Source organism: Perca fluviatilis, chromosome 7 (assembly GCF_010015445.1).
Source record: "Perca fluviatilis chromosome 7, GENO_Pfluv_1.0, whole genome shotgun sequence".
In the NCBI taxonomy this organism is placed as follows: domain Eukaryota; kingdom Metazoa; phylum Chordata; class Actinopteri; order Perciformes; family Percidae; genus Perca; species Perca fluviatilis.
Genome location: NC_053118.1, coordinates 21,256,096 through 21,270,234, shown reverse-complemented (window position 1 = coordinate 21,270,234; position 14,139 = coordinate 21,256,096). Strand labels below are relative to the sequence as shown.

General features: G+C 40.9%; 1 protein-coding gene across 3 annotated transcripts; it reads right to left on the bottom strand.

Moving 5' to 3' along the window:
• Positions 1 to 1,380: 1,380 nt before the first annotated feature.
• On the bottom strand, positions 1,381 to 13,510 carry esrp1 (epithelial splicing regulatory protein 1). 3 transcript variants are annotated; one of them, XM_039806857.1, is made up of 16 exons: positions 13,152 to 13,510; positions 12,589 to 12,747; positions 12,347 to 12,463; positions 11,889 to 12,000; positions 11,246 to 11,389; positions 10,576 to 10,630; positions 10,230 to 10,340; positions 9,961 to 10,093; positions 9,780 to 9,822; positions 8,754 to 9,073; positions 7,625 to 7,849; positions 7,281 to 7,533; positions 5,752 to 5,929; positions 4,591 to 4,741; positions 3,997 to 4,112; positions 2,650 to 2,784 (listed from the first exon to the last, which is right to left on the bottom strand). In XM_039806857.1, exons 1-15 carry the CDS (start codon positions 13,281 to 13,283, stop codon positions 4,011 to 4,013), a joined length of 2,235 nt encoding a protein of 744 aa, XP_039662791.1. In that variant the 5' UTR covers positions 13,284 to 13,510; the 3' UTR covers positions 2,650 to 2,784; positions 3,997 to 4,010. The 3 variants fall into 3 exon arrangements, with proteins under 3 accessions (XP_039662789.1, XP_039662790.1, XP_039662791.1); XM_039806855.1 differs by lacking the exon at positions 3,997 to 4,112 and having other exon boundaries at positions 1,381 to 2,784; XM_039806856.1 differs by lacking the exon at positions 3,997 to 4,112 and having other exon boundaries at positions 1,381 to 2,784; positions 7,293 to 7,533.
• Between the last annotated feature and the right edge of the window lie 629 nt (positions 13,511 to 14,139).

Sequence of the window (14,139 nt, the reverse complement as noted above, 5' to 3'; positions counted from 1 at the left end):
ATCCTGTTTATAGAGCATACAAGCTGCCTCTTAAACCAAGAGCCAGTAAATTAACATGTATTAACACTGGCACTGAATAAGTGAAAGGAACTCAGATGGCAGCTATGGGGCTGCAGAACTAATATTTTCACATCATCACATTAAAAATTAGGTTGTGTTTAACACCACACATTACATTACATTACATTACATGTAATTTAGCTGTCGCTTTTTATCCATAGCAACTATGGTTTAAGTGTCTTGCTCAGGGACACATTGGTTGATGTATCGCAGTGGGAATTCAATAAAGTGAAGGTGACTATTGGCTAGTGGAAAACAATGGCGCACTCTTCAGAGAGATAATGTCTTCCCTACTAACTATAAAGATCACATTAAGTATCTTGTTAAAACATGACATACTGGTCCTATTAGCAACGAGACAATAAAGCCTTCTTCTCTGCATATGGCAAAATGCACCTTCATAATCCATAGCACCCTAAAAAGGCATGTTTTTGGCTTAAGTTTTTTGATGTAACTGTCTTGTATTTTTTTTCCAGTAAATCATGCAAGAAAATTATGAAATTACTTTAAAACCTGGGGAAACTGAAGAATTAAAGACCCTCCACTGCTCTCCCCAAAAAAAAGAAAATCGGTAAAAAGAAGAAAAGAAATACATAATCCTCTTTATGTATAATTTTCAAACAGTCCCTAATATCTTTTGGATTATACTTAATCACAGATATGATTACTTTAATTTACTTTTAATGTAATTGTAAACTAAACAAACATTTTAAACTCAGTCAGGATGTTTTTTTTTTGACAAATTATGAAATAACTTGTGGTGTAATCACACTGGATGTATCCTACAGTGGATTAGACATATGTCCCACTAAGCTGCCAATGAGGTGGTAAAAGTTAAAGAGAACAAAAAGTATTTTGGGCTTTGTTGCATATATACTAATGGTGTTGCTATGCTGTGTTTTTGGCAGTGGTTTTTGTGAGTGTGAGAATGAGTGAGTGTTTAAAAGGGATCAAGTTGGGTGGGGTGCACAAGATTGTATTACACAATGACAAATCCACCCTGAGGGGGTCTGACATGGTTTTGTGTGCCTTCTTTCTCTCTTCCCCCTTCCTGCACTCTCCATTCTTCACTTTTCCACTCTGTAAAAAGAGGACCATTCTCTGGGATAATGTGTTTAGTGTGTCCGAGTGACAATAGTTCCCTTGCCATAGCATGTGTTTGTGTATGTGGGAAACAGAGGTATAACTAAGGACAGTGAGGGAGTTCCCACAGTTATGCCTCCAGCCATATTCTGTCATCAGACAACTCCTCCTGTGTGTTTGTGCTCAGAGCAAAGTGGAGTGAAGGCAAATAGCGAAATTAAACACCTGAAAGCCGACAGACTTCACATGTTATGTTTATTGTTGTTTCAGCATTGCCACAGCAGGATGTCCTGAGCAGGAGTTTAGACTCCCACTGTAGGAAGTGTGTGCAGCAACATAAAGCTCAAACAGCAACTTTGCAGGGCACAATTAAATTCACAAGATACATGGCAGAGGTGTCCTTCATTTCCTTTCCTTCTCAACTTTCCATCCACTCTCCAAATGATGTAGTTAAAAAGAGAAATATCGAAAGGGATTTCTGCAGGGAAAACACGTTTGCTGCATTGCTTCCCCTGACATCAGCGTGGATGGTGGAAAGAAGACAAGGAAAGTGTGATGGACTGATACATCTTTGTGGTCGTATCTGGAGTAAAAAATGTAATACAATTTTGTCAGAAACCACCTCTGGCTCCTGGGATTCACTCAGTAAGAGAGCTTGCCACATACTGTAGGTCCTCTTGAAGAATGCAACCCTGTAGTTAGGTTACAGAGAACTGGGACTGTCCTGTTCAAATTTGAGTCCAAAACAAAGGGCAAGACAACATTGGCATTACACAACATGGAAACAGATCCATATAGGGTACATATGAAGGTAAGGCTAATGGGGCTAATGAGTGTGAGATTTGCGTGAGATACTTTTGTAAGTGAAGCCTGATGCAAGAATCAGACTATTTGACAAACTCACAGTGTAACATGTTATTATTCAAGATACTGCTATTATATTCATTAGTAGTCGTATTGATTAGCAGTGCATTGATATTTGGCATTATGTAAACATCTTAAAGTTGTACTACTAACTTCTTCATGCACTAAAGCTTCCAATACAGTCACTGTGTACTGTATCAAATGTATATAAACATAACAAACATACAAATGCATTGCATAAACAGATTGAGTATTGAGACGTTTCAACATAGCCATGCAAAATACTCATTTTCATCTCTTTCACACTAAAACACACTCACACACTTTCACTCTTCACAGAAAAGCTTACGAAAAAATTTAGCTTGGTTGCTACTTGGTCATTCTTCTCTAGTGTGGCTAGCAAATATATCATCATGATTATAATATCATAACATGTAAAAAAAAAATCTCTATAAAGCTTTTGAAATACATACTGTGCAATATAAGACAAAAACTGCTATTTTTGGCTAAGGCCACAATGATTTTGGTATAAAATACATAAATTTCTGTTCTTAAAGATATAAATAACAAATCTAAAAGACTATTTTTAAAAACCTAATATACATTACATGACATATACATGACCTTTGTATATCTGTGACCCTACAGCAGGGTCAGGTCCAGGTACTGCCCCGCCGGCTTGGTCATGAGAGTGGGGAGGGACATGAGAGGAGCATCACCGCCACTGGACTGACCAATCAGACTGCTGCTCAGGAGAGACACGGACTCCGCGGGACTCTGGAGGGGGGGAGGAAGGAGAGTTTGGGGTAAGGAAGGGAAGAGAGAGAGAGAAGAGTATTATTGCAATGGAACAGCATCAAACACAGAGCCCTTACACCAGCACCAGATGTTACCCATCACCTTCTCAAACACCTGAAGGCTACACCTGTGATTCCCTAATATATCACTACAACACTACCAATTGACCGTTCACTAAACCCCGCCCACCTTAGTTACTGTTGCTATGCCTGTTAAGCTTTCCATTCTTGCACAGCACATAATGCAGTTTACAATAATAACTGTGGACGATTCACCACTTAAAGATCAAATAATTCTTTTTTTAAACAATAAACTTGTGAATAGTGAGCCGGCTCCTTTAAGTGAACAATGGGAGCTGGCTCCTGCCTGACAGCTGAGTTCTTTTTTTTGGTAAAATAATAAAGGCAGAATAATAGGATGATCCTATAACGTATTTGTTCAATATTATCCAGAAATGTCTCACTTTGATAATAAGATTAAGAGCCAAGCATGGTGAAACTTATGTATGTTGTGCCAGTCGATGCTTCTCGCTGAAATACACCTTGGGAGTGGTAGTTAACTTCTCCCCTAAAACACACAATCTTGTACCTTCTACTTTTATCTAGTTAGCCGGACATGCCAACGATTCCAGCTCACATTAGAGCAGATAAACAGTGTGTGATTAAACCATCCCTTAAACTTTAACTGTTGTATTTTTAGTTTCAGAAAGGTGATTCAAAAATAAAAATAAAGACACCACTGACCAAACTCATGAGATAATGGAGAAATCCAAAGCTTGACAGGTCTGCTGTGCCTAATTATGGTTACTAAGCTAAGATTGGACAATCACTGATCAGAGGTGGGTTTAGCGAATGGTCAATTATCCCTCTTGGCTATTGTTGTAGGTCATAAATAACTTCTTGAGAGGACAGAAATGTAGCTAGTATTAGATGAAGCACACTGCTGTAAAAGGCCAAACTATTGAAGACAAAATCCAATGAAATTAAAATCCAAGAAATTTCCTCTAACCACTTAACTCAATCAAAAGTGTGTCCATTGTTGTCACTGTGTGTGGTTAGTGGAAAATTCCCTGTCTACATAGGAAATGTCAGTGTCGTGTTGAGCCCTGTAACCCCTTGTGAATACCCAAGCCACAGCTACAACCACCATCTAAACTAAATCCCCCTCACTGAGCCCTCAGTCAATCCTTACCTGCCTCAGACACCTTAAATACACACCCATTCTTTGGGCTGTGTAAGCAATGTCCCGGTCGGGTCGTGAGCGTGCACAGGCCCATGGGCGTGCATGAGAGCATCCTCGGGGGCATACTGTGTTGTGATGAAGGGGGAGGAATGACAGAAACAGGGGGCTGAGAGACAAGCAACCAAAGACACTAACCTAAAGGTCACATAGACCTGTGAACTCCTGAAAGAGGAGTTTATTCATGGGACAAAAATACTGCATATTTTTTCACTCCAAGTTTGTCTCTTCATTTAGTATACACTCTTATTAATCATATCCCTGAGATTCTTCACTCTTTCAAGTTTAAATAAGACTTGAGTTCCTCCAATTCAAGTCCAAGCAAGCAGCAATGCATGTGTGACAGAACAGGGCGAGTAGACAGGATAAACTAGTTTGATAGCTTCGGGGCAAACACAGTGGCTGCCTGACAATACACACCCACAACAGAAGGAGATTTGAATACAACACTTGGATCCTACAGAGAGAGTATTTCCATGTATATGAACTGTATTAATAACCACTTATTACGCATATATGGTTAATATGTAGAGACCGGTCTCTTACCTGGTATGCCTGCACTGCATTAATGAGGTCTTTGACTCCATTGCTGCTGTAGGTCAGACCTGGCATGCGAATCAACCCCCCTGGGGAGGCGAGCGAGGAGAGGGAAGAGGGGGAGGGGAAGAAACCTACGGTGGTAGGTGAGCCAGGTGGACTGGAAAAAAGACAAGAAAGAAGGCACAGACAGACTGTTATCATGAAAATATCTCTAAAAACAAAACAAACTAAATGCTTTAAAGAGGCATGTTTCTCAGCAAACAAAGCACATACATATAACAAGACTGGGAGTAACTCTGGGCGTTGTCTATAAATGTTTTCTCAATGACAGAGGGCTGACCAGGGAGAAACAGAGGTCACAGAAGTTTACCAAGTTCTCTGATACCACAGTGTTCAGTTATTAACTACCCTTGTCCCAGCCGTTCTCCTTGCCAAGATGCACTTTAACAAAAACTGCTCTTCTTTTTCCACTTTGAGGAAGTCTATATTTTGTGAATTTGCACACAATAAAATATCAGATAAAATAACAAAAGAAATACTACACCATTGTATTTTTGTAATTATTACAGTCCAAATAAATCGCTGCGCAGTTCTTAGTGTTATTTCACAGTAAGGTTTTGGGAATGTTTCACAAAATTGCAAGTCAGCCACAGAAACATGAGTTTTTAAAGGGCTCTCCAATATACAAAAGTGTAAAAAATGTAATTCGATACAGTATCTTGAAATATTTTAGTGCACACATGTTCTTCAAGGTACCATAATAATGCAAGTATGTATGCATGTAAACAACATCCCGCACACATCCCGCAAGTAAACAGCTCTCAAATCTTTTTTTAATAGTCCAGAAGTGGTTAATTTTATGTGCGATTACCATGTACAGTGAATCTGCAACCAAGCACGTCTGATTTGAAAATTTCATGTGACATTTTTGTGGGGGTTGGACAAAAGCAAGCTCTCACAAAGTGATTCAAATAATTATCATGAAGATAATAATTGCCAGGAGGATAACCAGGAGGACTGGTTAAAGATTTGGAGATTACTGAGAGAACTGGAATTATACATAAAAATAAAATGAAAAGTTTGTTCTAGACAGAGGAATCAGATAATTAACATGAAGGGCTTTATGTGAATGCCAGCCTGTATCGGTCTGTAACCATCACTTTTTACCTAGGGTAGTAAGCAGCGTAGTTCATGTATAGCTGAGCTGAGGCGGGGTAGTAGGCATGTCCTGGTGGCAGGTGGCGTGGGGCCAGCAACATCTGACCCATTGGAGGGTAGAGGGCAGTGGCCTCTGTAGACATGACAGGTGGAGCGGGGGCGAAGGAGTAGGCTGATGGAGATAAACCTGGAGAAGAGAAAACATAGGGAGAGACAAGATAATTAAAACAGAAAAACAGAAATAGATAATGATAATGGTGAAGTCTGGTCATTGTTTGTTTCTGAGAGAGGCGCTCATGCAAACGTGCAAACAATGACCAATATAACTCAGCAGCTGACACGTCTAATTGATAAATGCACGGAGCCCTCGATATATCTCATATTTGCAAAATGAGAGCAAAATTGCCCTCTGAGCACAGATACATTGTCATAATCCCAGAAGTGGTTGTGACTATATTCTGCAGAAAACAAGTTATATGAAGTAAGACCCAATTTATACATATGGTCCTTACCATTTTAGGCCTACAGAATCAGTGCCGCATGAACACTTTCCCCCTCCCCAAATTATGTTTATGGCTACGTTATGTTTTTACATGGAACAGGGACTTTCTGTCAATCTAATGTGTTTTGCTCAAGAATAATAAAAAATGTCATCTTGTCTCATTGTTAACTCACTACCACCCACACAGCCTTGAATCCCTGTGCTGTGTACTTTTCACTCATGTGAACATCTGCACTTCATATCAAACAATTCACAAACATTTGAATTGTACCTCCGTTTGAAAACTAGGAGTGCACATTTTTGGTGAAGGACTACAGACACGCAGAACATAGCACCAGCATTCAGCTCTGCCCACCTTTCCCACAGATCCCCTGATTGGACAAGCACAGGAGACGCACACACCTGAGGTGCACCGCTCTACTGAGGCTAAATCCCACAACCGCCAAGACCAATCTGAGAAGGCTGGAGAGTTGTAAGCCATTTTGACATCTAATAGAGTCGCTGTCTTGCTTACACTTTTCCAACCCTGTCAGACCTTTATGATCATGGTAGTAAAGTGGTAAAATTAAGAATGAGTAACAAACATGCCGTTGAAGATGAACTACAATCAGAATGTGTGAACACATGTGAAAAGGTATAATTAACAGTTAACACATTAGATTTCTCAGTGCATGCAGATGGGTAATTGAATCACACTAAATTACAAGAGGTACCACACACACACACACACACACACACACACACACACACACACACACACACACACACACACACACACACACACACACTATATCTGACACACACACACACACACACACACACACACACACACACACACACACACACACACACACACACACACACACACACACACACACACACACACACACTTATTTTTTTAATCCTCCTGGTCAGACCAGATGTCCACTACCTCCCACAGTACTAAATTGAAGAAAACCCAGAAACCCTGCCCCCCACGGCAGGAGACCACCTACCCTGCAGTCCCGAAGCACCCCCAGCTCCCAGCAGCACTTACGTCTTGACTTACATGGCGGCGGGCTGAGCCCTGTCCCACTCCTGTTCCGGGTGTGTGTGTGTGTATGTGTGTGTGAGAGCGAGCCTCCCATCAGCACCAGGCCCATCTCCTCTGCGCTGCAGGAGAACACCTCCACGTAGCGGCTGTTGGCCCCACGCTGGCTGGACATGACATGCTTGTGGAGCCGCTGTGAGGCCTGAATAGCACGCTCTGCTGAGGTCATCTGGATGAAGCAGTCACCTGATGGACGACCCTGGAAACAGAGACAGTCAGACATTACTCTGCAGCCTTGTGTCAGAGAGCATGTGAGTCCATGGGTGTGTCAGTGCGGTTACTGCATGTACCTGCTGGTTGAGGACCATGTGCACGCCATGTGGTCTGATATCGTGTGTAAACTCGCCCAGGAAGGTGAGGATGTCCTCTATGCTCGCTGTGTACGGCAGCCCCCTCAGCCTCAGGCAGTCCCTCACACCACCAGGAGAGGGCAGGAGTGACACTGTGGGCAGCATTGACACCAAGGGGGCAGGAGCCACGGGGATCAGAGGGGCCGACGAGTACCGGTTTAACACCTAAAAACACACACACACACACACACACACACACACACAACGAATGACAACCTCTACCTACAGCAAAGACAGTCAGGGAGGAAGAACTGCTTTAAACTGAGTCTAGTTTAGGGAAGCCTTTCTCCCCTTTACCACATCATTTGTAAAAAAAAAAGAAAACACTCACACACCATAATACAACAGTTAAAATTAAAAAAAATCTAGAAAGTGTATACACACTGAAACCCATGCAGTATAGGCCAACTTTTAGCAGACAAAGACAAGTTCACGTTGTGTTTAAATGTGTGTTACAATGTCAGCCAAAAGCTGGCTTGTTTGCATTTCTGAAAAGGAGCAATACAACTCCTTAGTCTGTCATACATTAAAAGCATGAGGAGAAGCCTCTGCATATATATGGCTGTGGGCTGTGTGCTTATCAGTCCGCGAAGATAAGAAAATTAGTCCACGTGTGTTAATCTAATAGGATAGGGAGAAAGAGTTAGGAAGACCAACAAAAGAGAAAGAGAGACTAGTAATCTTTAGTATTTGTGTGTACCTACATGCTTAAGGGAAACACAAACACATAGTCCACCTTGCTATGCAGGTCCACACCCATAAGCTGTACTCCAATAATTCTTACAATCAAATGAGGAGACAAGAAACACACACACACACTCTATCACACACTTTATTTCTAAAAACCCTCTTTTGCTCTCAAAAATCTAAGAGGATAACAAGATAGAACAGACAAACCTTAATTTAAAATGAAGGACACATGAAGAAGACTTTCTACAAGCTAAAAATGAAAACACACACACACACACACACACACACACACACACACACACACACACACACACACACAAACAACTGTGCACTTTGCACAAAGAAGCACACCCACATCCAGGCGGACTCCCTGACTTACCTGTTGGACCTCTGCTGCTGTACTTTTGAACAACTCAATATATCTTCTCCCCAGGATTTCCTTGTGTTTCCTCAGAGCACACTGGGCGTGTTCCTCACAGGCAAATAAAACAAAGGCATCGCCAGTGGGACGCCCGTCTGGATAGCGAACAAATAGGATGCCATCCTTCCCTCCGCTGACCGGACACATGTCTTTAAGGCCCTCCTCCGGGGAAAAGAAGTTGAGCACCTGCTCATGTGTGGCTATGAAAGGAAGACCTCGCATCCTCACTATGATCTGGTCCTCTCGGGACAGGAACATTGCTACCTCATTGGAGGTACCTGGCACACACACAGGGACAAAGACACATTCATTTAACCGGATTTCGACAGGAAGTTTTTCTTCCTTGAGCAGCCCTGTGTGATGGTATGGAGTGATTGGAGGGCACCCCTCTTATTCCATAATTAATAAGAATAAACTTGACTCTTATCCCTTCATGATTTTGAGTGATGGTCATTTTTATGATGATAAACATCAGCATTGTGTACTTAAAGGTAATCTCTGTTATCTAAGAGGGCTTCAACATATGAGTAACTAACTTGAACTATGCCTTTTTGACAAACTTGTTGCCATCCTAAAAGGCCCTTTCACTATTAATAAACAAATGGTATCACTGAGGTTCGGTCATAACTGCAAACTTTGTCTAATTTTCCCTTAGAGATGACGAGTGGGCTGAAAAAGTAAACTCCAAAGCAATTATTTAGGATGCTGGAATATGTTCAGATCCCAAAAATCAATATTAGAAAATCCATGAATACAAACACAAAACCAAACAGCAAGGCATTTGGTTTTTAAATAAGGAATTGTGAGTTGATTCTCATAACAGGAAATGCACGCTCAAACTACAGCAGCACCACCGAAGAGCTTCAGGACTCAATTTGGTCAAACTATATTTTGTACAAAACCCCAAACCTAATTTTATGAAATGCCTCGGTTGGTGCTGGTAAGGTAAAATCCATTTTAGTACACTTGGTGAAATCTTCTCACCTCCTGCTATCTTCAGGAAGTCCTCTCCTGTTGCTTTGTAAACCTGCCATTAGAAATGAACAAGACCGAAATGAAGAAATATGGTCACTATAGGTATAGCGACATAAGTGATTAATTTAGGTCAATGTAGTGTGGCTGATTGACTTAATTAATACAGACTGGTAGGGTTCAGACTGGTTACCTCTATGTATCTGTTGCCCATGTGGTGTTTGTGTCTCTGCAGCGCCAGGTCTCTGTGATCTTCACTGACAAAACGAACAAGAGCTTCTCCGTTCCTTCTCCCCTGAGCATTAAGACACAATGCAGCTCCTCCTCTATACAACACAACATGCAGCGCGTTATAGAGGATGTTAAACCTGATGTCAACAGCAGGTTTCAGCATACATCATGTTAACTGATCGATACAAATTCTCCATAAATGAAAGTGTTGTTACTATAGCTACAACATACTTAGCAATGTTGAGTCCTCTGAAGAATCGAGCTATGTCCTGGTCAGAAGACTGCCATGGCAACCCTCTGGCTCTGATCACTGTGCTGTCACACACTTTCTCCATCTTACTGCTACACACACACACACACACACACACACACACACACACACACACACACACACACACACACACACACACACACACACACACACACACACACACACACACACACACACACACACACACACACACACACACACACACACACACACACACACACACACACACACACCAGGAGTAGACTTGTAGTTGATTTAAGAGGCAGAGAACAAAATGTTTTTTTATCCTGAGCAAACTTTACTTACCAAGTGCCAGACTCAAACTTCTCACTAACTCTCTCCTGTGTAGAAAATGCGTGGCCTGTAATGGGAAAGCAATAGAGTTTGGTTTCCAAAATTAGATCTGAAAATTAGACCACCTAACTGAAACTAATTATAGTACTTTGTAATCAACACGGCGATGGTCTAAAAGTCTTGGAGTAAATTGCTGACTATATTTTGCATTCATGAACTGAACGTTTCCTTTTACAGAAATTAACATAAAGAGCAATTTACTTAAGGGTTGCAACTCACAATTATTTTCATTGCAGATCAATCTGCCAATTGTTATCTCTATTTATTGATTCATTCTTTGGCATAGAACATAGTGAACAATGCCAGAAATGAAAGCCATATATTTAAATGTCGTTTTGTGCAACCAATAGTCCAGAAGTCCTCACACGTTGGAAAAGCTGACACCATTAAATAATAGGCCTTTTTGATTGAGAAATTACTAAAACAATTAATCAATTGTCAAAATAGTTCCTGATTAATTTTCTGTCTCAGCCCTTATCTCCTTAAATATCATCTTATCTCAGCAGTGCTTTTGAAGTTGCATACTTTCCTGATCCTACCTGTAAACACACAGTAGGCCTATACGCCAAACTAACATATCCCTAATGTTTCACTTTTGTGTAAAATAATATATGGTACTCACTAAATGGCTCAGAAAGCAGGGCAAGGACAATACTGCCCATAATCTGGGTCTGCTGTACTGCTATTTCTGCAGGCAGTATGGCTGATGAATCCAGGGTGGCTGAGGGGTCCCACATGGCGGGCACATCAACAGGTATACTAAGAGCTGAGGAGGAGGCGGTCAAGGAAAGCAAACAAGGAACATCCCAAAAAAATTAACACAGTCTAACAGTTCGGAGACAGCAAAAGGTGTTTGTAGGTATGCATGTGTGACAGGTGTAAATGAAAAATGAAAATTGGGGTGGGGGGAGGGGGGCCAGGCAAGAGACACACACAGAGAGAGGTTAGTTATCCTGTTCCAGTGGGTGTGTGGGGTTTGCTCTGTTGGCTAAACACACACTCACTCACTCACTGAGCGCTGCCATTGTTTCCTTATTTGCATTTCAAAACCTCTAGTCTTGTAGCCAACACCCCGTGGCTAATACACTTCTAATTTGTGTGTTTCTGAGCGATATAAGTGCTCAAGAGATCAAGCTCAACATGCGGATAAATACCCAAAAACTGTCCAAAATACAGTAAAACATTAAATGCATTACATATAACAGTGTAGTTCACAGTCGTGCACTTGCACACCAAATGTAAACAGGTGACACATTAAAGGATACACTCTGCCATGATGTGTATATTCAAAGCCTTGAGGTCAGATGTGGGGAAGTGCTTCTTGAACTCTTTCCGAAGATCAAAGAATGAGTAGAAACAGTCTGGGACCAGGATATTCTGAAGAGGGAAGAGATTAAATGAACGGATGTGAACATGTAGCCCATCAACAGCTGCCATTTTATTACCATCATATTACTGTTTGCTCATGCCAGTAGAATGATCTCTGTGTAACACTTCACGCAGGTTTAAGATATGTGGGAGAATTTTGTCAGCCTCATTGTGTTGGTGGAGTTTCATGTGTCTTTAGACAGATTTGCATGACTGTCTCTTTGATGAAGATCAACTTCAGCACAGTGCTGACACAACAAATCCCTTTGCGGCCGTGTAAGCGCTGAAGGTTACCTACAGCACTGAGTGAACATCCGCCCTGGCTGGAAGGCGTTCACCCACCAAGCTTGCTCACCTTGCTCGCAGCCTCAGGGTGAATCACTTGACGGATGTGGAGCTGCCCGTCTGTACACAAACACACAGACGTGCCTGCGCCCGTGCTGTTCACTTCGTTTGTCAGTTGTAGATGAAACTGCAAAAACAAGCGTCAACCATTTAGAAAATAAATTAAAACGTTCATAATGTATCTTCAGGCAGGAGTAATAATTACTATTTAATAAATTTGCCTATTTCTAGTGACTTCAGTGAGGTTATTACCAGGTTTAATGCGGTCTCTAGACTTGTGGCTGTAAAGACATTATCTGCTCCGGATCTATTGTCCTCTTCCACGCTCTCCTCCACCACATCCTCCTCCTCTTTTTCCTCTGTCAAGTCTGAGAGGTCCGGCTTAATGAGAAGCTCATTCACCTTGCCCAACTGGTTCAGAGAAGAAGAAAAAACATGTCAGTCTTGAAACAGAAGTCTACATAGAAACTCACAAGCTGTAGGCTGATATAATAGCATTAAATGGCTGTAATATACACCTTTATTACATTTATATTATCACATTGAAGAACAAAAGCAGGTGTAGGTTTAAATATCTTACTATGTAGACATCATTAGTAGAAGATATGTGTCCTCCCATTATACTGAATAACTTCAGAGCCAGCTCATGTCAGATGTTTACTAATCTGAGTCACCACATTATATGGGTATCGTTTGTATTTTAGGCTATTTCCGTTAGAGTTGTTTAGCTGCCCACTCCATTACCACTACATTTCCTGCTTTAAAATAACAATAGCCATCTGTAATAAGTACCTAGTCTAGTTATTCGTTTTTACCTTTTTATTCTTTACATCCACCAGCTGCCAAACCAACTGCACTAGCTCCTTCTCGTCAGATCCCAACAACTCTCCGCTCGCTCCAGATGTGGCGGTGAAAATCACCACCAGGTAGTCGACCTGTGCCGTCATCTGAACACAAACACAGCTACAAAAAAAAACAAAAAACTAATCTAATACTGCACAAAAGTAAAGGACAGCAATTGAAGATACGCCGGAGAGGATATCACAGGCAGGAGCCGAGATATAAACACCTGTACTTTGACACCTGGGCGTAGGCTAAAGGTGAGGTCCGTAAATCCAAGTTTCGTCGCCTGTTAAATTTTACGTAAAACCTCCCGCAGTCACCATCGCGGAGTAATAATGGCTGCACATTCCCCGTTTTTGTAGTGCATGTACCTGTGTGACCACGTGACTCTCTACCTGCCCCTCCCTCCTTCAGGTACGTGGCAGACCACGGAGGAAAGAAATATCTGTACATTTCTGTTTAGAAATTAATATTGTATTATACTGTGTATTTCTTTGTATAACAATTTACTAGACCCGGCAGGTATCAACAATTTAAAATGGTTTACTTGAATAATCAGCTTACAAAATATGAAGAAGTTTAACCACGGGCTCCATATTGAAGATCATTCAATAATTTATTCTACTATGATTTCCTGTTGTTACGCAAATGTACCTAATTTAGCCTAATTTAACACATGTACGAATTAATGATCAACTAAAATGAAACATTGTAAGAAGACTATATTTATTCCCACACACTCCATAAAGGTTTCGGCCTTTGGTTTTTTTTGTTGTTGTTGTTTTTTATATGACAACACAACAACATATATATATATATTTTTTTATATGACAAAACAACACAACACTATATATATATATATATATATATATATATATATATATATATATATATATATATATATATATGTTTATAGTGTTGTGTTGTGTCATAAAAACAACAACAACAAAAATACACAAA